Genomic DNA, 22,302 nt, shown 5'->3' with positions numbered 1-22,302 from the left:
GAAGCTGTGTCAGGTTGATTTAGAGATGTTTTTGTGTTGATTATTTTTTTTTTTTTTTGAGAGAGAGAGAACACGCTTGAAATTCACGCGGCTGAGTTTTAGTCACTGCCTTAGAGGACTTAATTTTATATCTTATTTTTTCCAACGTGAGAACAAGGCCTCACGCACGATCAATCGGCGAAATTCAGAGGATACTGGTGGAGAATCACTGTCACAACATTTTTCCTGATTTGATTTCGTCACCGGGATTTTGCCAGCCGTGTCTGACCCTGCCTGCAGCTCCCTTGGGCCGTGGATGCCGAGAATTCCCCCTGCAGCGCCTTTGTCCTGCACGCGTGGCTCTCCTCGTGCGCTGTCCCGCACCTCGCCCCCCGCATCCCCCACGGGCATTTTGGAAGCAGCATCACCCCAGAGAACTCTTTTAAATCAGTTTTCACTCGTGGGAAACTGAGCTAAAAGCTCGACCAGTGCTGCTGCCACCTGCTGCTGCTGCTGCTGTGCTGCTGCTGGTGCTGCTGCTTTTTTGGCTGTTCCTCAATCCCCCTCCTCCTTCGGCTTCTCTGCGAGCAGTCAACGGGGACAAAAAAAAATAATAATTAAAAAAATAATCAAAAACCCGAACAAACAAACAAACAAACAAAAAATCAAAAACCCAAACAAACAAACAAACAAAAAATCAAAACCCCAAACAAACAAACTCAAAAAGAAGAATCCAAACCAAAAACAAAAAACAAACCCCCCAAAAAAACCAAAAACACAAACAAACAAAAAAAAAACAACCCAAAAAAACCCCTAAACAAAAAAAACCCAAAACCAAAACCAACAAAAAACAAACAAAAAAAACCCCAACAAAACCCCAAAATAAAAAAAAAAAACCCGAAACAAACAAAAAAAGGGAAAAAAAAAGAAAAAAAAATAGAAATTATTGTGAAAGAAGGCTGAAGGTCCAAGCTCGCTGGCTGCCCCCCTCTCGGGGAGGGCTGCCTGAGCAGGAAGGGGGGACAAAAAGGGACAAAAAGGACAAAAGGGCCAACCCAGCCCCGCTGGCTCCTCCGGGAGGCTCTTCCCTCTCCTCCTCCCTTCTCCCCGGCGGATCCGTGGCAGCAGCGCCCTCGGTAACACAAACCCTGCGTGTCGGGATTAGGAGCGCGGTTCCACTCTGCGACAGCTGCCCGTGTGTGTCTCACCCGCTACACAAACAGCACAAGCTGCTCCTGCTGCTCTTTTTTTTTTTTTTTTCCGGATTTTTATCGAGCCTTGTTCCTCCCCTCCCTCTGTTTCTCTCTCTGCCCTCCCCACAGCTCCACGCCGCTCCTCTCCATGCTTGCCTCGTCTCTCGAGAAGAAACCGCAGCCGAGTTTCCCCCGAGCAGCCCCGGGAGATTTTTTCCTTCCCCTGAGCCAGCAGAAGGCAAAGGGGCGCTGGGGAGGGCCCTGAACCCCGGCCAAGCCCCTGGGGCAGGGCTGGACCTGCTTGGAGAGAGAGCGGGCAGGGGAAGGGAGGGACTTTTTGTAGAGCGGAGAAGGAGAAAAGAAACTCGAAACTTGTGACATGTGTGTGTCCCGGCCATCCCCTCCCAGCGCGCTGGGTGCTCCCTGAGAGCACGTGAAGAACATGAGGTTTCCTGCTTGAGAGGGAGGGCAGCAGCAGCAGCAGGAGGAGGAGGAGGAGGAAGGCGAGTTGTGGCTTTGTGGCGTGGTTTACGCCGAGATCAGAGCTCCGAGTGCCTGGGGGTGGGAGCAGAAGGAGGAAAGGGCGTCTGATGCCAGCTGCCAACATGACAGAAACGCTGCAGCTCCCGGCGCTGCGGGTCCCCGAGCAGCAGGTGCTGGAGGGCGGCTGCGCCTGGTCCAGCTCGTCCACCCCGACCCTGCGCAGGAAGCGCTTCAAGATGAGGAGGATGAAGAACGTGCAGGAGCAGAGCCTGGAGGCCGGCAGGTACCAGGAGTCTCCTTCCTCCAGCAAGGAATACCTGCAGCTCCCCTCCATTGAGATCACCCCGTCCAGTGACGAGGACACCCCCTGGTCCAACTGCTCCACTCCCAGTGCCTCCCCGCGCCGCAAGCGCTTCCTCCTTCGGAAGTGGCTGCGCGTCCGAGAGAAGAAGGAGTGCAGTGAGAGCAGGTAGGTCCTCTGCCCGCTCCCCTCCCTCATCCCGAGGTGATGCTGCCCAAAATAGCCTGGAAGGGTCTGTTGTTGCCCTGGAGGTGGCTCTTCCCGGATTGTGTCCTCGCCTGTTGGCTGGAGTGTGGAATGGTGGTGGTTGGATGTGCTGGTGCCAGAGGAAAAGGCCCGGGAGCTGTTTGGGAATGGCAGGGCAAGGCTCTGTCCTTGCTCGTGGTCCTCCAGGTGACACTGAGCCAGTGGGTGAGAAGATTCAACCTCACTGAGGTGTCCTGAAAGGACCTGAGAGAGAGCACTGACCTCTCTGCTGTAGTTTATTAATTTTTAAAGGACTTTCATCAATGGATGCACGCCATTGGGGAGCTGATAAGCCCTCTCAGCAAGTTAACATTGAAAACCATCTCTTGGTTTTCTGATTTTCACAGGTGTGGGAGGAAAAGAGGAACAGGCCCGGGAGCTGTTTGGGAATGGCAGGGCCAGGCTCTGTCCTTGCTCGTGGTCCTCCAGGTGACACTGAGCCAGTGGGTGAGAAGATTTAACCTCACTGAGGTGTCCTGAAAAAAAATGGGATGGTTCATTAGGATCAGGTGACACTGAGCCAGTGGGTGAGAAGATTTAACCTCAGGTCCTAAGGAGACCTGAGAGAGAGCACTGACCTCTCTGCTGTAGTTTATTAATTTTTAAAGGACTTTCATCAATCAATGTGCGCCATTGAGGAGTTGATAATCCCTCTCAGCAAGTTCACATTGAAAACCATCTCTTGGTTTAGGAAATATTTCTGATTTTCACAGGTGTGGGAGGAAAAGAGGAAAAGGCCCAGGAGCTGTTTGGGAATGGCAGGACAAGGCTCTGTGGACACAGAGGCAGTGGGTGAGAAGATTTAACCTCACTGAGGTGTCCTGAGGAGACCTGAGAGAGAGGAGTGACCTCTCTGGTGTAGTTTATTAATTTTTAAAGGACTTTCATCAATGAATGTGCACCATTGAGGAGTTGATAATCCCTCTCAGCAAGTTCACGTTGAAAACCATCTCTTGGTTTAGGAAATATTTCTGATTTTCACAGGTGTGGGAGTGACGCTGCCAAACCCTGCCAGTGTTTTTGGGTGATGCTCCTTCCCACCACTGAGACTTCCCTTGAGATCCTTAGCTCAGTAACAGGACAAAGAGGGGACAAGGAGGGGACACCAAGCAGCCCAGTGGGTCTGTGTGTCAAGGTGGCTGGGCTCAGCCCTTGGCAGCTTTCCAGACCTGAAAGTCACCCAGTCCTTTGGCTGGAAAGGGCACAAATCATTCCCAAGGGCCTCCAGGAGCCTGTCAGCACAGGGAGTGAATGCCCAGGCATTGTAATTGTGTGGCCACAGGAGATAAAGCTGCACCTTATGTAACCCTCTGCAGGGCACCCCACATGCAGGGGAATTAACTCTTCTTTAACAATCTACATGCAGTGAATTAACTCTTCTTTAACAATCTACATGCAGTGAATTAACTCTTCCTTTACAATCTACATGCACTGGAATTAACTCTTCTTTAACAATCTACATGCAGTGAATTAACTCTTCTTTAACAATCTACATGCACTGGAATTAACTCTTCTTTAACAATCTAATTGCACTGGAATTAACTTTTCTTTTAACTACATGCAGTGGAATTAACTCCTCCTTTAACAATCTGCCTTTCCTGAAGGCCCCAAACCCACAAGACACTATAAAGATTTCTCCAAGAAACTGATATAAGTTTACAAATCTGGCTTAGTGCGGGCCAAGTTTTCTTCCACTGTTTGCAGCTCCTGTGCAGCTGATCTGTGAGGTTGTGTTTCAAGGATGTGCTGCACTTCCAGAAAAAGAGAAACCATTTCTGCACCCACCAAACCACACTGACTCACTGCCTGCTGTGGTGCTTGAGTGTTTACAGGGCAGAGCTTTGAATATCCACTCCGATTATCTGATAATTTTTTCTTTCATCAGGCCCCTTTAGCAAGGTCAGTCTGTCAGCTTATTAATTTTTAAAGAACTTTCAGCAATGAATGCGTGCCATTGAGGATCTGATAATCCTTCTCAGAAAGTTAACATTGAAAAACATCTCTTGGTTTAGGAAATATTTCTGATTTAGGAAATACTTCTGATTTAGGAAATACTTCTGACTTAGGAAATTCTTCTGATTTAGGAAATACTTCTGATTTCCACACAGCAGTGGTGGTGCAGGTAGGGATTCAGGCACAGCACACAAAATGGGAAAGACAATGCATGAGGCACGTGCTGAAGTGTCAGAATATTGAAGTTGTGGTCACAGGTTCAGAGGATGAAGGAGCCAATCCTTCAGCTGAAGAACTTAATCTGAATTTTTTCATGGTGAACGAGTTTCAGGCAGGCCAAGAGGTGTTTATTTTGGTGTGAAGGTGGAAGAAAGAGCCAAGTTTCCTCGTACATTTGTCGTTTACAAATGTTTCCATGCTGACAATTTCCTGCTTATTCATCCCCAAGGGATTTTTGGTGATGTTTCCCAAGCAGTGACTGGAAGGAAGGGGATGGCTTAGGTGGCATTAGCACGACAAAACCAGCCTGGCACCTCCTTTCTTCACCTGCAGCAGGCTCCAGATCTGCCCCTTTCTGCGTGGCAAACAGGGGGTTTGCAAATGGAATTTTCCCTCTCTAGCCCAGGGGGAAAAGCCCGGTTTGGTCACAGTGCTGAGCCTTGGGCTGGCAGAGAGCTGGGATCAGCCCTGGGCTCTCCCACCAGAGCAGAGCAAACAGCCCACAGGAGCATGGGGAAAATGCCAATCGCTTGTTTTTAGAATTTCTAAAGTTTAATAGAAATAAAATGGTTATAAAGATAGTAATAAAAAATTTGGGCAATTAGGATTTAGGACAATACGAGACAACAAAAACAAAGAGTTATGGACAGTCTGGGTACCTTTTCTGGGCACCATAAGCCCGAAAAAGGACCCATGTTAACAGAGGATTAACCCTTAAAAACAACAGCCTGTTGCATATTCATACACCTCATCCATGATGCAGAAATTCCATTCAAACACAGGATTCTGGCTGGGCAGTGTCAGCTGCTTCCTCTGAGTCCTGAAGGTGTCTTCAGGGCTGAGAGAGGTGGGAAGAAGTTCTTTTCTTCTGATAAGGGAGCAATAAATTCTCTTTCTCTGAAAGATTTAGCTCCTGTGGCTGCTATCTCAGTGCAAGTACCTCATTCCTCTCTTTTAAAAACTCTTACATAGCACAGTTTCTATTTTAACATTATGCTATAACCTAAACTATATTTAACACACTAGTTAAGAAAATTAATGCAGCATAACTTTCTAACACCACACATATAATATTCATTCAAATATTTGCAAAAAGCCAATCATAAAATACCCATTTTTCACAAGCAGAACCTGTGAGGAGCTGGCCACGGAGAGGGCGATAAACCCTGAGGGGTTTGTGGCGTTCATTTGACAGACCTGGGGCAAACCTTGCTGTGCCCCCAGTGAAATGTAACTTTTTCAGGGCAAGAAGCTGTTTTGCTATAAACCAGAAACTGCCTGTTTGCTGCTTTAGCAGGGTCAGACAGAGCACCTGCTCTGTCCTCTGCTGTGCCACTGCTGTTGGTGACAGATGCTCCCAGTGTCACCTCTGTGCTGTGTGATGGTTGAGGGCAGCAGGGACAGCTGTGCTGGGTGTCACCCTGTTCTTCTAAGTTCTTCCAAGCCTTCTGGTGTTTACAGTCTTGTAATGAAGTTTCTCACACACTTTTATGTAAATAATTATTGTTTTACACTCTTTACTGGAAGAAGAAAAAACTAATGGACTGTTAGTTTGTGCAGTGTCATTGGAGAAGTAGCATTTTAATCCTCCAATCCACTGTCACTTTGGGAAGTCTATAAATATTAGAGGCAAAAAATAAACTGCCCCTTCTCCTTACCTTAGAGTTCCGGTGTCTGCATCGTTTTATTTCATGTCCTCCTGCAGCAGCTGAGGAGTTTTGTGCAGCAGATCACTCCCTGAGCTTGTATTTCATCGTTCACCTGCTGCTCAGTGACCGTGCTTGGCCTGCCCGGTGTCCCCAGCGTGTGCCACCAGCCTGTGCTGGGAGTGCAGGCACCCATGGGGTGAGCAAATCCCCAAATTTCACCTGGTGAAGGCAGCAGCCGGCAGGCTGTGACCCCCACTGGAGAAACAAACAGAAATAAACACGGTTTGATCCAAGCACTCCATTCCTCTGGCTGAGTTGCCATCGAGCTGCAGTGTCACCGTCAGATTTTCTGAAAAATCCCTTTGCCTGGGAAGCCTCAGAGAAAAATGAAAACAATAATTATCTGCTTGCTTCTCCTGTGTTTGGCTGCTTTGGAATGTGTTTGGAGATTGTTCGTCCAACAGCTGCTTGTTTGATTGGTTTCATGTGAGTTGTTTTGACTTAATGACCAATCACAGCCAGGCTGTGTCGGAACTCTGGAAGCAGTCATGAGTTTTTATTATCATTCTTGTTAAGCCTTCTGTCTGTATCCTTTCAACATAACATAACATAACAAACATAACATATAACATAACATATAACAATAACATATAACATAACATATAACATAACATGACATATAACATACAGCATCGTATAATATAGCATCATATAATATAATACAATATAATACAATACAATATAGCATAATATAATACAATATAGCATGATACAGCATAATACAGCATAATATAACATAATATAATGTAATACAATATAATAGAATATATAATATAATGTAATGTAATATATAATATAATATAATATAACATAATATAATATAATATAATATAATATAGCTTTCTAAGAACATGGAGTCAGATTCACTCATTTCCTCCTTCATCCTGGGGACCCAGCAAATTCAGCACGGCTGGAATTTCATTTTTGGAGCCTGGTAACTTCTATCCCCACCCTGTGGGGATAATGCCTGGCTGGTGGCAGGGTTTTCCCAGGAAATCTGGCAGCTGGCAGGGAGCAGGCTGTGCTGCAGCTGAGCTGCTCCTTGCTCTATTATAAAATAAATGCTCTGTGTCCATTAGCATACAGTGAATAAACAAACCCTTGCAGCTCTCCAGGTCTGCTTTTCTCACCCGGAAACTCCCACGCGCTGGTTAGTTTTTAACAGCCTGGGTAACTGTGAGCTCTGTTTTATTAAAGAAAGAGAAAGGAGACATCCCAAGGCTAGCAAAGAATGATAATAAAATCTCATGATTGACCAGAGTCTGACACGGCTGGACAGTGATTGGTCATTAATTAAAAACAATTCACATGGAACCAGTCAAAGATGCACCTGTTGATGAGCAACCTCCAAAGCACATTCCAAATGCTTAGATAATCATTGTTTATATTTCTTTTCTGAGGCTTCTCAGCTTCTCGGGAGAACATCCTGGCGAAGGGATTTTTCAGGAAATATGTCAGTGACACTCCAGGTCTGCTTTTCCCACCCAGAAACTCCCATGTGCTGCTTAGTTTTTAACAGCCTGGATAATTAATTGTGAGCTTTGTTTTAGTAAAGAAAGGAGACATCCCAATAGCAAAGAATGATAATAAAATCTCGTGACTGACCAGAGTCTGACACAGCTGGACTGGGATTGGTCATTAATTAGAAACGATTCACATGGAACCAGTCAAAGATGCACCTGTTGGTGAGCAACTCCAAAGCACATTCCAAGCAATCAGGTAATTATTGCTTACATTTCTTCTCTGAGGCTTTTCAGGAGAAAAATCATGGCAAAAGGATTTTTCAGAAAATATGACAGTGACACTCCAGGTCTGCTTTTCCCACCCAGAAACTCCCACGTGCTGGTTTTTAACAGCCTGGGTAACTGTGAGCTTTGTTTTACTAAAGAAAGAGAAAAGAGACATCCAGAATGATAATAAAATCTCGTGATTGACCTGAGTCTGACACGACTGGACAGTGATTGGTCATTAATTAAAAACAATTCACATGGAACCAGTCAAAGATGCACCTGTTGGTGAGCAACCTCCAGAGCACATTCCAAGCAATCAGGTAATTATTGCTTACATTTCTTTTCTGAAGCTTCTCAGGAGAAACATCCTGGTGAAGGGATTTTTCAGGAAATATGTCAGTGACACTCCAGGTCTGCTTTTCCCACCCAGAAACTCCCAGGTGCTGGTTTTTAGCATCCTGGGTAATTAATTTAGCTTCGTTTACCTGCTGGGTCTCCAAAAGCTGCCAGAGCAGGAGGGAGAATGTTCTTCTCCTTCCATGAGAGCCCAGGGAGGGCTGGCAGAGCCTTTCCTGCCCCTCTGTGCTCAGGGTGAGGGAGCAGGAGGGCAATCCCTGGGCTCAGGACTGTCCCTGCAACGTGTCCTTGCTCAAAGAACAATGGCCCAAACCTCAAGGCTGCCTTACAAATGATAAATAAGATGTTTTTTTAATGAGGGATGCAGACAGCTCCTCCTCTACCCCTCAGCCATCGTTTCCCGGCCAGGTAATGAAGTTATTTACCTTTATAAACCATGAACTCTGCACACAGGTACACAGGTTTTTTTAAATTTATTTTTTATTAAGACATGCTGATGTTTCTCTCTTCCATCTGGTGGCATTTTGCTGTGCATGCAGCCTGCATGCATTATTGATGTGGCCACAAGGCCGTCGATCAGCTTGAATTTATTATTTACCTCTCCAAGCCAGCCTTGCTTGTAACTTCAGGACCTGCACGTGATTTTTGGGGCAAGAATTGCTGGGTAGATCATTCAGGCTCCAGTTTAAGGACAGCTCTCCCTTTGGCCTAAGAGCAGGGCTGGTTAGGGATGAAATGTTGGTGCTGCAGAAGATGCAGAGCTCGTGGAATTTGTGGGAGCAGCTCGTGCAGCAGCTCTTGACGCTTGTGTAGGTGAATTTCCTCAGGCTGGGTTTCTGCTGGAAACTCTGACACTCACCGTGGGTTCATCCAAAAGGAAAGACTTGTCTGAGGCCTAAAACCCATTAAAAATGAAGTGTATTGTGAGAAGAATTCCATCCCAGCTCAGAAAAGTGTCTGTGCTGAGGAGCCGGAGGTTTCTTGAGCTGCCAACTACGCAAATGTGGAGGTTTTTGAGATGAAATCCTGATAACTTATCTCAAAGCGTGGAACAAATGAGGGGAGGCTCCAGCACTGCTCAGCACTGGGCTCTGAGGATGCTTCCCTTCACGTTCTGAGGTAAAAAATCTCCTTTTTTTTCCTTAAAAAACCTTTATCCTGATCCTATCTAGTGCTATCAATTAGTTAACAGTGATTTGATTTGTTGGAACTTGGGCTAAAATTATTTACAAATTAGTGGCTCAGATATTTTGAATTGCCTTATGAAGGTAAAGGAGCCTTTAATTTTAAGTAGCCCTTCCTGAATTAAATTGAAATTCACTCTGAGCGTTTCTGGGAATAAATTAATGGTCATTCCCCTTTTCCTGACTTCGGTGTGTGTGAAAAACATTGTGGTATTTTCTAGAGATAAAAACCTGAGTGGTGTGGTTTGGTGTTTTTTTTTTTTTTCCCTAAGAAACTGTTGATGGTGAATAGTAAAAAAAAAAAAAAAAACAACCAAAAAATGCAAGGTTAAGGGTTATAGATCCTCTTCAATTATGGAAAAGTGATCTTTGGGAATACCATGGAGGAGGGAGCTGGGCTGGGGAGCCCTGGGCAGGCCTGGGGCGGTTTTGGTCATTTTGTTCCCAGGAGCTGCAGAATGAGCAGCTCCAAATTTTGCACTTCTCGGTTTTTGCTGAACTTCCACTTTCCAGCTGTGCCTGAGAGGGGAGGATGTGGGGCTGCTCCTCTCTGAGCTGCACAGCGAGAATTGGGAAGTGGGCGAGCTCTGGGCTCACTCGTTTCTGCTGAAATTCCTGTAAAAATCTCATTTGTGTGCAGAACTGATGGCTGCGCTGGGATTTCAGCATGGAAGAGGAAAATGCCTTTTTTTCCCCCCATTTTTGCTTGTAGCTGGAGCTGGTTGATTGAGGATTTTGGGAAGACAAGTGTCTTGTGGTCTCTGGGGGAATCAGCTGCTCTTCCCTGCTTTTGGTGGCTTTGGAAAAGCCATGAGCACAAACCTGAGGGGTGTGATTTTTTTAATTTTTTACTTTTTTTGGTCATTCCATTCATTTTAATGGTCATTCCCCCTTTTCTGACTTCAACATGTGTGGAAAATATTGTGGTAATTCTAGAGGAAAAATCCTGAGTGATGTGAATTTTATTTTTTTTCTGTAAGAATCTGCTGATGGTGAAAAGTAAAAAAACTGCAAGATTCAGGTTACAGATCCTCTACTGTATCTGAAATTTTAAAACACATAAATGATGGCTTGGCAGCAACTCAGCATTAATGTAACTTTTTCCTTTTTGAACCTGCAGATTCAATTGAGGTCTAAAGTGTTCCCAAAAAAAAGTGATTTTTTTGTTTTGTTGTTTTGGGTTTTTTTTGGTCATTCCATTCATTTTAATGGTCATTCCCCCTTTTTCTGGCTTCAACATGTGTGGAAAATATTGTGGTATTTTCTAGAGGAAAAATCCTGAGTGATGTGAATTTATTTTTTTTTTCTGTAAGAATCTGCTGATGGTGAAAAGTAAAAAAACTGCAAGATTCAGGTTACAGATCCTCTACCGTATCTGAAATTTCAAAACACACAAATGATGGCTTGGTAGCAACTCAGCATTAATGGAACTTTTTCCTTTTTGAACCTGCAGATTCAATTGAGGCCTAAAGTGTTCCAAAAAAAAGTGATTTTTTTGTTTTGTTGTTTTGGTTTTTTTTTGGTCATTCCATTCATTTTAATGGTCATTCCCCCTTTTTCTGGCTTCAACATGTGTGGAAAATATTGTGGTATTTTCTAGAGGAAAAATCCTGAGTGATGTGAATTTTTTTTTTTTTTTCTGTAAGAATCTGCTGATGGTGAAAAGTAAAAAAACCAAAAAAACTGCAAGATGAAGGTTTTAGATCCTCTTCCATTATGGAAAAATGATCCAGGGATATCTATGGAATATTTATGTGGCTCTTTAGGAATATCTATGTGGTGTCTCTTCTAATCCAAAATTTGAAAACACACAAATGATATCTTGGTAACAACTCATCATTAATGGAACTTTTTCCTTTTTGAACCTGCAGGTTCAAATGAGGCCCTAAAGTGCTCCCAAAAAAGTGATTTTCTTTTTTTTCTTCTTCCTCATCTGTTGCCTGCCTGTCTCCTGAGGATGCTGATGTGCTCTTTGTTGGGGCTGCAGATTTTTTGCCATTTGTTTCTGGTAGTCTGTGCCAAGTGCCCTGTTTTATGATTTTATTTTAATTTTTGGGGGGTTTTTTGGAGTTTTTTTGTTTTTTTTTTTTTTTTTTTTTTGGCTGAACCTCGCTGCCTTTATATGCAGCACTTTGTGGTTTTCTTTTAAAATATTTGCCTTCCAGTATTTGTGTGCTTTAGGGCGACCAGTCACCCGAGAGTATTAAACACGACTGATTTACAAACAGCCCGGGACTGAAACGCTGTTGATCTTATCTGGTCAGCAAATATTTGCCATTGGGCCGTCTGAGATCGCGTCCTGCCTGCGCCTGCCGATGGAATTTAACAATTAATTCCCATTTTCCTGATCTCCGTGGCTTTCCAGGGGTTCTGTTTCCAGCATCAGAATATTCTGCTGTGGGTGTGTAAATGAGATTATTTTGGTGAAAGGGCTCGTCTGGGAGGGTGGTGCTGATGTTTCCCTTTGTGAGATGAATGAGGTGAGAGGAGAGGACTCGGCCACGCTGCCCCTTTTAACCCTTTGCAAGTGATTTATTCGAAATATGGATCTTGATAGTACTGGTATCCAATGTGAGGGACAAAAATTCTCTGAGTTCAGAGTTAGAAAGTGAAGGTTTATTGTGGGATAGCTCCCAAATACACAGCACAATTTACAGGTGATTACAGAGCCCTTTTATCTGTACAGGTATTGAGTACCCAAAATACAAATGCGTGTTCATGACTTGGGTACATCCCGTTCCCAATATGGATATTGATCTAGTACCAATATCCAAAAGCTCTTTAACATTTTGGAGTTACAAAGTGTGTGTTTATTGTGGGATAGATCCCAAATACACACCTCAATTTACAGGTGATCACAGAGCCCTTTTATCTGTACGGGTATTGAATACCCAAAATACAAATACATGTTCATGACTTGGGTACATCCCCTTCCCAATATGAGTGTTGAGCTATGGATTTTGATATCCAAAATCTATGGATTTTTATATCCATAGATATCAATTCAAGTATTGAATGCCCAAAATACAAATACATGTTCATAACTTTGGTACATCCCATTCCCAATATTGATATTGATCTAATACTGATATCCAAAAACTCTGACAATTTAAAGTTACAAAGTGTTTGTTTATTGTGGGATAGCTCCCAATACACACCTCAATTTACAGGTGATCACAGAGCCCTTTTATCTACTGAATACCCAAAGCCTTACAAATAAATGGGTTAATTAAACGAAGTGAATATAAAACACTCATCTGGGTTCAGACCTGGAATCCTCACTCATAGCTGGGATTTTTTGTTTTTTGGATAATGCTCCCAACTCTTTCCCTGATCCCATTTTCCAGCACTGAGCTCTTTCTGTCCTTTTTCTTCCCTTATCCCACTCATCCTTCACTGTGGAAAAAAAAAAAAATAAAATAAAATCCCTTGGATTCCAATTCTGCCAAAAACCCCCGGAGGCAGAAAAGCACAGTGCGTTTCTCACCCACACCTGGAGGGCACAGGAGTTCCAGAAGGTTCTTGGTGAGCACACATCGACCTGAGTGCCTGAACTTTGTGAAATGGTGATAAATATCTTCTGCTGAGCCCTGAAAGGGCTGTTCATGCATAAAATCAGAGATCCTGGCTCTGCCTCATCCTTCAGAGACTGAAATCTCAGAATCAAATGAGGTTTTTCTGCCTTTTAAAGTGAATATTAATAGTACAAAATCTCGTTTATAGCGCAGAACTTCCCAAGTGCAAGAGAAATGTTGAAATATTTAAGGCAACAGCAGCAAATTCAAATTTGCTTCAAACAAAGCGTGTGGGATCAGAACACCTGGGTTTAGTCAGTAGAAAAATGGACTTTTTGTACTTGGGTTGCCTGGGTAAATTGCTTGGTGGAGGAGTGCTGGAAGCAGCATTTTCAAAGATTTAACTGTTACAAGGCCTGGTTAATCTGTGTTGAGGATTTTTCTTCATTTTCTAAACTAATAATGAATGAGTTTGCATGAGAATTAAGGAAAAACCACAGGGCACAAAGCTGAAAATATTTTTATTGTCTTAGAAATTACAGGAACAAAGGGGGCACCCTGGGCTTGTGCCCCTTTTCCAAATTCAAGTTTATCGCTGCTAAGCTTAGGAATGAAGATTTAAACCTTTTCCAGATCCAAGTTTAAACCTTTTTCCAAATCCAAGTTTAAACCTTTTCCAAATCCAAGTTTAAACCTTTTTCCAAATCCAGGTTTAAACCTTTTTCCAAATCCAAGTTTAAACCTTTTTCCAAACTCAAGTTTAAACCTTTTTCCAAACTCAAGTTTAAACCTTTTCCAAACTCAAGTTTAAACCTTTTCCAAGTCCAAGTTTAAACCTTTTCCAAGTCCAATTTTAAACCTTTTCCAAATCCAAGTTTAAACCTTTTCCAAATCCAGGTTTAAACCTTTTCCAAGTCCAAGTTTAAACCTTTTCCAAGTCCAAGTTTAAACCTTTTCCAAATCCAAGTTTATCACTGCTGAGCTTAGGAATGACAGAGTCAGTTTTGCTGATTTCCTGACAGTTTTATGCAGCTTTTTGACTTCCCCTGTGGACACAAAATTCTGTCTGAATATTCCTTTCCTTGTTATTCCTCAGAACAAATCCCACCTCTCTTTCTCTTCTCCTGTCATTATCCCATATTTTAAGTTGTCATTACACAGTTCCAAAGGAACACTTAATAGCAGGTTATCCTCAAATGGACTGAAAAACATCACAAAACAACAGGCTCTGAAGCATTTTAGTGAATTTAACAGCCTCGCTGCCTAATAACCAGAAGGTTGGAATAATTTCATGTTGTGTGAAAAGCTCCCAGAGCTTTCTGCAAAGCGCAGCTCATGCTGAAGGGACGGGTGGGTAAAAAGTGATTTTTTTTTTTTTTTTTTTTCCCCCTGTGAGTTTTTAATTGCTCCCAGAATCTGCAGCTGAGGTGTTGAATTTCAATGAGCTGCAATACCCGGCTTCTGTTAAATTTTAAACCTTCCTTCGGAATGTGAACTTTATGGGGTGGATGAGGAGGAAGAGAGGTCTAAGGTTCAGTTGGGCTGTCCCAAAGGGAGTTTGCACGTGCTGCTGGCCTGGGACAGTCTGGGAGCTCTCCCTGGGTGAGTTTGGCTCCATCTGAACCGAAATGAGGAATTTTGCTGGGAGGGTTTCCTATGCAGAAAGGAGAAATTAAAAAAAAAAAAATAGAAATAATCCCTGCAATGCTTCCTCTGACCAACATGAATGTGGTTCCCTCTCTGCTCTTCCCCAGCCCACTGGGCCACAATGAAGCTCAGAAATGCAAAAAAAAAAAATTATTTTCTTTTAGGAATGCATTGCTCTTACCCAGCTGCTGTTGATTTACAGCTCAGAAATGCAAGGAAAAGCTTTATTTGCTTTATTTGCTTTATTTGCTGCTCCCAGCGCTGCTGGCCTGGGACAGTCTGGGAGCTCTCCCTGGGTGAGTTTGGCTCCATCTGAACCGAAATGAGGAATTTTGCTGGGAGGGTTTCCTATGCAGAAAGGAGAAATTAAAAAAAAAAAAAATAGAAATAATCCCTGCAATGCTTCCTCTGACCAACAAAGGGAATTCTTTGACAGAGGGAGGTGAATGTGGTTCCCTCTCTGCTCTTCCCCAGCCCACTGGGCCACAATGAAGCTCAGAGCTCAGAAATGCAAAAAAAAAAATTATTTATTTTCTTTTAGGAATGCATTGCTCTTACCCAGCTGCTGTTGATTTACAGCTCAGAAATGCAAGGAAAAGCTTTATTTGCTTTATTTGCTGCTCCCAGCGCTGCTGGCCTGGGACAGTCTGGGAATTCTCCTTGGGTGAGTTTGGCTCCATCTGAACCGAAATGAGGAATTTTGCTGGGAGGGTTTCCTGTGCAGAAAGGAGAAATTAGAGAAACAATCCCTGCAATGCTTCCTCTGATCAAAAAGGGGAATTCCTCAGGCAGAGGAAGGCGAATGTGGTTCCCTCTCTGCTCTCCACAATGAAGCTCAGGAATGCAAAAAAATAAATTTATTTTCTTCTAGGAATGCATTGCTCTTACCCAGCTGTAGATTTACAGCTCAGAAGCGCAAGGAAAAGCTTGATTTGCTCTTAGGAATGTGTTGTTCTTACCCAGCTGCTGATTTACAGAATTCTCCTTCCTTTCCTGCAGGGGTTTTGTGCTTTCCTAAGCCCAGCCTCATGGGCTGGTTTCTCTATTGGTTTTCCAAGGATTTTTATAACTATTTTTATAACTATAACTATTTTTATAACTATAACTATTTATAACTATTTTATAACTATTTATAACTATTTTATAACTAATTTCACTTTTCTGGAAGCTCCATCCTGCTCCCCTCTCCCGTGGCTGTAGCAATGCTCTGCCCCATGCTCTGGGGAGGCACCAAGGGTGCACAGGGCCAGGTGATGTCTCCCAGATGTGTCCCCAAGCCGGGTGCTGTGGTCTCAAAAAAGTCATTTTCTATAGGATGGAGCCCTCGACAGCCCCAGAGAAGCAGCTGGTCAAAGTTAAGGTGGCTGGGGAAAATATTGAATGAAATTTAGATTAATTGGCTTTTTATTCCTTAAAGAAACTGCAAGTTCTTTGGCAAAAACAGAAGGGAGAAGAGAAAACCCATCCCTTTATTTGTTTAAATTATCAATATAATTAAATGTATCGATTTATCAATTTGATTTATCAATTATCAAGTTTAATTATTAACTTTATGGAAATGTGTGTGATAATTTGTTTAAATTACCAATATAATTTAATGTATCAATTTAATTTATAAATTTAGTTCATTAATTGTCAAGTGTAATTATTATACTTTATGGAAATGTGCTATTTGTTTGAATTGTCAATATAATTTAATGTATCAATTTAATGTATCAATTTAATGTATTAATTATCAAGTTTAATAATTACACTTTATGGAAATGTGCTGTTTGTTTAAATTATCAATATAATTTAATGTATCGATTTAATGTATCAATTTAATGTATCAATTATCAAGTTTAATAATTACACTTAATGGAAATATGTTATTTCTTTAAATTATCAATATAATTTAATTTGTCAATTTAATTTACAAATTTAATTCATCAATTATCAAGTTTAATGATTACACTTCATGGAAATGTGCTGTTTGTTTAAATTATCAATATAATTTAATTTGTCAATTTAATTTACAAATTTAATTCATCAATTATCAAGTTTAATGATTACACTTCATGGAAATACGCTATTTCTTTAAATTATCAATGTAATTTAATTTGTCAATTTAATTTATACATTTAATTCATCAATTATCAAGTTTAATAATTACACTTCATGGAAATATGCTATTTCTTTAAATTATCAATATAATTTAATTTGTCAATTTAATTTATAAATTTAATTCATCAATTATCAAGTTTAATGATTACACTTAATGGAAATATGCTATTTCTTTAAATTATCAATATAATTTAATTTGTCAATTTAATTTATACATTTAATTCATCAATTATCAAGTTTAATGATTACACCTCATGGAAATATGCTATTTGTTTAAATTATAAATATAATTTAATTTGTCAATTTAATTTACAAATTTAATTCATCAATTATCAAATTTAATGATTACACCTCATGGAAATATGCCATTTGCAGTTTTGGCACTGTTTCCCCCCAAAACAGATGTTCCTGCATAGAAATTGCTCTTTAGAATGACAAGATGCAATTTGGAGGTTTGTTTTATCCCATATTTACGTTCTGTGATGTGCAGCAGGGCTGTGACTGCCAGCAGTGATGCACAATTAAATTCGCTGGGTTGAACATTTCTGTTTACCGTCCTGCCAAGGGAGAAACTGACCCCGGTCTGAGTTTCCAGACGCGTTTTTGCCGCTGCTTTGCTGTGGAATCTGGCCCAGGAGCCTCTCCCTGGAGCAGAATCAGCTGCAGGAACCTGAGCAGCCCCCACACACATAAATGTGCAGGAAATTCAATTATCGCCCACCAAACGCCCGTTTCAGGGGGGACAGTGACATCTTGTGGGCTCAGCTTGCAAGTCTGCCCCGAAATCCAGCGCTGGCCACGCCAAAAGTTGGGGTTTTTTATTGATCTTTTCTATTCCTGCCTGGCACTGGGGAGGTATGAGCAGCCAGCAGCTTGATGTTGGGAAGTTTGGCTGTAGGTAACGCTGGCCAGGTGGTGTGCAAGGTCATTTTTGTGTTTCAGGAAGCTCTCAGGAAAGTGTCACACGGTGAGATGGAGACTCCAAACCCTCGTGCTGGTTGTGGATCAGATTTAAACTCAAGGCCTCCTGTTGGTTCCTCCTGTCAACCCCAAACGTGGAGCATGAGCCTTGTGGTTTTTGGGATCTGGGTTTGCAGCTGAGCATTCCAGAGGTCACAAAGATCTGTTTTCCTCCATCTGGATTGAAACTGAGTGTTCCAGAGGTCACAAAGATGTTTTCTGGGATCTGGGTTTACAGCTGAGTGTTCCAGAGGTTATAAAGATGTTTTCTGTAATCTGGGTTCGCAGCTGAGTGTTCCAGAGGAGTTACCCAGCTCTGTCTGTCTTTTCTTTATGTGGATTTAAAATTGAGTGTTCCCGAGGTCACAAAGATGTTTTCTGGGATCTGAATTTACAGCTCAGTGTTCCAGAGGTTATAAAGATGTTTACTGGGATCTGGGTTTACAGTTGAGTGTTCCAGAGGTTACAAAGATGTTTTCTGGGATCTGGATTTAAACTGAGTGTTCCAGAGGTCACAAAGATGTTTACTGGGATCTGAATTTACAGCTGAGTGTTCCAGAGGTGTCAAAGATGTTTTCTGTGATCTGGGTTTGCAGTTGAGTGTTCCAGAGGAGTTACCCAGGTCTGTTTGTGTTTTCCTTGATGTGGATTTAAAATTGAGTGTTCCAGAAGTCACAAAGATGTTTACTGGGATCTGGATTTAAACTGAGTGTTCCAGAGGTCACAAAGATCTGTTTTCCTCCATCTGGATTTAAGATGAGTGTTCCAGAGGTCACAAAGATGTTTTCTGTAATCTGGGTTTACAGTTGAGTGTTCCAGAGGAGTTACTCAGCTCTGTTTGTGTTTTCCTTGATGTGGATTTAAACTGAGTGTTCCAGAGGTCACAAAGATGTTTTCTGGGATCTGAATTTACAGCTGAGTGTTCCAGAGGTCACAAAGATGTTTTCTGGGATCTGGGTTTACAGTTGAGTGTTTCAGAGGAGTTACCCAGCTCTGTCTTTTCTTTATGTGGATTTAAAATTGAGTGTTCCAGAGGTCACAAAAATGTTTTCTGGGATCTGGATTTAAATTGAGTGTTCCAGAGGTTACAAAAATGTTTTCTGGGATCTGAATTTACAGCTGAGTGTTCCAGAGGTCACAAAGATGTTTTCTGGGATCTGGGTTTACAGTTGAGTGTTCCAGAGGAGTTACCCAGCCCTGTTTGTGTTTTCCTTGATGTGGATTTAAAATTGAATGTTCCAGAGGTCACAAAGATGTTTTCTGGGATCTGAATTTACAGCTGAGTGTTCCAGAGGTCACAAAAATGTTTTCTGTAATCTGGGTTCACAGTTGAGTGTTCCAGAGGAGTTACCCAGCTCTGTTTATGTTTTCCTTGATGTGGATTTAAAATTGAGCGTTCCAGAGGTCACAAAGATGTTTTCTGGGATCTGGATTGAAACTGAGTGCTCCAAAGGAGGTCAGACAGATCTGTTTCCTCAATTTGTATTTAAATTGAGTCTTTTAGAGGAGGTTACCCAGCTCTATCTGTGTTTTCCTCAATCTGGATTCAAACTGAGTGTCCCAGAGCTCCCAAAGCTGCTTTTTGAGATCTGGATTGAAGCTGAGTGTTCCAAAGGAGGTCAGACAGATCTGTTTCCTCAATTTGTATTTAAACTGAGTATTTTAGAGGAGGTTACCCAGTTCTATCTGTGTTTTCTGTAATCTGGATTGAAACTGAGTGCTCCAAAGGAGGTCAGACAGATCTGTTTCCTCAATTTGTATTTAAATTGAGTCTTTTAGAGGAGGTTACCCAGCTCTATCTGTGTTTTCCTCAATCTGGATTTAAACTAAATGTCCCAGAGCTCCCAAAGCTGCTTTTTAAGATCTGGATTTAAACTGAGTGTCCCAGAGGAGGTCAGACAGATCTGTTTTCTATGATCTGGATTTAAACTGAGTGTTTTAGAGGAGGTCAGACAGATCTGTTTTTCTATGATCTGGATTTAAACTGAGTCTTTTACACGAGGTTACCCAGCTCTATCTGTGTTTTCTGTAATCTGGATTTAAACTGAGTCTTTTAGAGGAGGTTACCCAGCTCTGTCTGTGTTTTTCTCAATCTGGATTTAAACTGAGTGTCCCAGAGGGGGTCAGACAGATCTGTTTTCTATGATCTGGATTCAAACTGAGTGTTTTACACGAGGTTGCCCAGCTCTGTCTGTGCTCTCCTCCATCTGGATTTAAACTGAGTGTTTTACACGAGGTTGCCCAGCTCTATCCGTGTTTTCCTCCATCTGGATTCAAACTGAGTGTTTTACACGAGGTTGCCCAGCTCTATCTGTGTTTTCCTCAATTTGTATTTAGACTGAGTGTTTTACACGAGGTTACCCAGCTCTGTGCTCTCCTCCATCTGGATTCAAACTGAGTGTTTTACACAAGGTTGCCCAGCTCTGTCTGTGCTCTCCTCCATCTGGATTCAAACTGAGTGTCCCAGGGCTCCCCGATCTGTTCTGTGGGGCTGGGATGGACGCTGGCTGTGCCCAGGGGGTGCCCAGCACTGACTGAGCGTGTTGTGTGTTGCAGCAGCCAGCAGAGCAGCCAGCAGAGCAGCCAGCAGAGCAGCCAGCAGAGCAGCCACGACGATGACTCCGCGCGGTTCCTGAGCCCCTCCGTGCCCGAGGACAGGTGAGTCTGTGCCAGGGGCACCCTGAACCTCACCTGCCGAGCTGCTCTCACCTCCTTGTCCTTCTCACAGCTGGTTAACAAAAAACGGGCTTTAAATTGGTCTATCAATGTCTAAAAAGGTGCATTTTTCATCACTTTGAACGTGGGGCAATGCGTCCAGCCAGAATTTCTGTCTAAAAAGCTGATTTTTCATCAATTTTAACATGGCAAAATGCATCCAGCCAGAATTTCTGTCTAAAAAGCTGATTTTTCATCACTTTGAATGTGGGGCAATGCCTCCAGCCAGAATTTCTGTCTAAAAAGCTGATTTTTCATCACTTTGAATGTGGGGCAATGAATCCACCCAGAATTTCTGTCTAAAAAGCTGATTTTTCACCACTTTGAACGTGGGGCAATGAATCCAGCCAGAATTTCTGTCTAAAAAGCTGATTTTTCATCACTTTGAGTGTGGGGCAATGTGTCCAGCCAGAATTTCTGTCTAAAAAGCTGATTTTTCATCACTTTGAGTGTGGGGCAATGAATCCAGCCAGAATTTCTGTCTAAAAAGCTGATTTTTCATCACTTTGAACGTGGGGCAATGCGTCCAGCCGGAATTTCTGTCTAAAAAGCTGATTTTTCATCACTTTTAACACGGCACAATGCATCCAGCCCCTGAAATAGCCAGAATTTTCTTTTGGGGTTCTTTCCCCAAATTCCAGCTGCTGCAGCAGCCTCATCAGACATGCTGTGTGCTGGCAATCAGCACCTCTGATCCTTAAAAACCCACGAATGGAATTTCCTGGGTGGATCCTGTCCTCAGCAAAGACACCTCTGAGCTTGGCTGTTTTGTTCACCTCTGATGTATTCTGGCAATCCTGAACTCCAGATTTAAGCTGGGTTAACTCGTGTGCAGCACCTGGGTGAGAACTGCAGTGGAGCTCCAGGAGAAACTTGAATTTGGGTTGATTAATGGCAGTTTCAAATTGCAGCGCTGGCACAAAAGCTGTTGAAAGCTGATTTTTGGTGTTTATTTGGGTGCATGATTTATGGGTGTTGCTGTGCTCAGAGCCACATGATGAGGAGTTTTGCTGCATCCTCCAGGTCAAGTTTTGAGCCTGAATCTGCTGAGTTTTCTTATGCTGGGCACAAGCTGTGAGCCCTGAGTTATCCCTGATTTATTTTTCCTTGCACTTCTCAGAGTTCTCTAAGAAGAAATGTGATTTTTGGTGGTTTTAGAAATGTTTAAAAAGCTGCACTTTCCATCAGCTTGAAAGTGGGAAAATGCATCCAGCCCCTGAAACAGCAGGAATTGACTCACTTGACCCTAAGGAGCCAATTAATATCCCATATTAAAATTGCACATCCCACGAGGGGTTTTGGCTCAGAATCAGCGCTTGGGAGTTGTAGCTGAACCTTCTCCTCCAATTATCCATCTCCCCATGGCTGTGGAGCCCGGACTAATTAACAAAACATCGCTAATTGACTGACAGGTGACTGCCTGCAGCCAGGAAATGGAGTGGGACAGCAAAGCAGGGGGTTCTGAGGGCGGCTGAAATTCCATTTCAGCTGGAATTCCACAGGTGGAGCAGGGTGAGGATTTGTTGATCCAATTCTGGGTTTGGCAGCAGGGAATCGTTTGGAATTGCTGCCTGCTCCAGGTGGATTTTAAAGGGAGCATTTAGGTTGGTGATAACAGGATTTTCCTGACTGGAAGGGGCTGATTTCAAAACTGTTTATGCAAAGCCAGAGCAATGCTGAGTCTGCTGACCTCTTATATTTAGGACCAGCAACCTAAATTTAATTACAATTAACTTCTATTTGCATGGATCCTAAAATTATCCACATGAGGGACAGTAAATTACCTTTTCTACTGTTTTTTTGTCTCATTTGCTGATGTAATTCCCTCAGCCTGCACTGGTACAGTCTTCCTTTGGATGTTGGTGGTTTGTGCTCATGAAACTTCACCAAAAAGTAACTCAAGAACACCTTTGGACGTAAGATGGACAGGAATTTGTGTGAAAGCTGACAAAGCCTTTGAGAGCTTGCTGTCTGCTCTAATAAATAACACAGATGAAGGTTCTTTCTG

The 22,302-nt window shown here is 42.5% G+C and overlaps 1 protein-coding gene across 4 annotated transcripts in view; it reads left to right on the top strand.

The window, feature by feature from the left end:
• The first annotated feature begins 1,310 nt into the window (after positions 1-1,310).
• Positions 1,311-22,302, top strand: part of GRAMD1B (GRAM domain containing 1B) — a 126,543-nt gene continuing 105,551 nt past the window's right edge. For 2 of the 4 annotated variants that reach the window (XM_077189880.1, XM_077189879.1), the window contains exons 1-2: positions 1,321-2,124; positions 20,136-20,237. In XM_077189880.1, coding sequence (XP_077045995.1) covers positions 1,763-2,124; positions 20,136-20,237 — 464 coding nt within the window. In that variant the 5' untranslated portion in view covers positions 1,321-1,762. Of the gene's footprint in view, positions 2,125-20,135; positions 20,238-22,302 lie in introns of all 4 variants that reach the window. The other 2 variants (XM_077189877.1, XM_077189878.1) reach the window with 2 other exon arrangements.

This window comes from Agelaius phoeniceus, chromosome 23 (genome assembly GCF_051311805.1).
Source record: "Agelaius phoeniceus isolate bAgePho1 chromosome 23, bAgePho1.hap1, whole genome shotgun sequence".
NCBI classification, from domain to species: domain Eukaryota; kingdom Metazoa; phylum Chordata; class Aves; order Passeriformes; family Icteridae; genus Agelaius; species Agelaius phoeniceus.
This window is presented reverse-complemented; position numbering and strand designations above follow the sequence as displayed.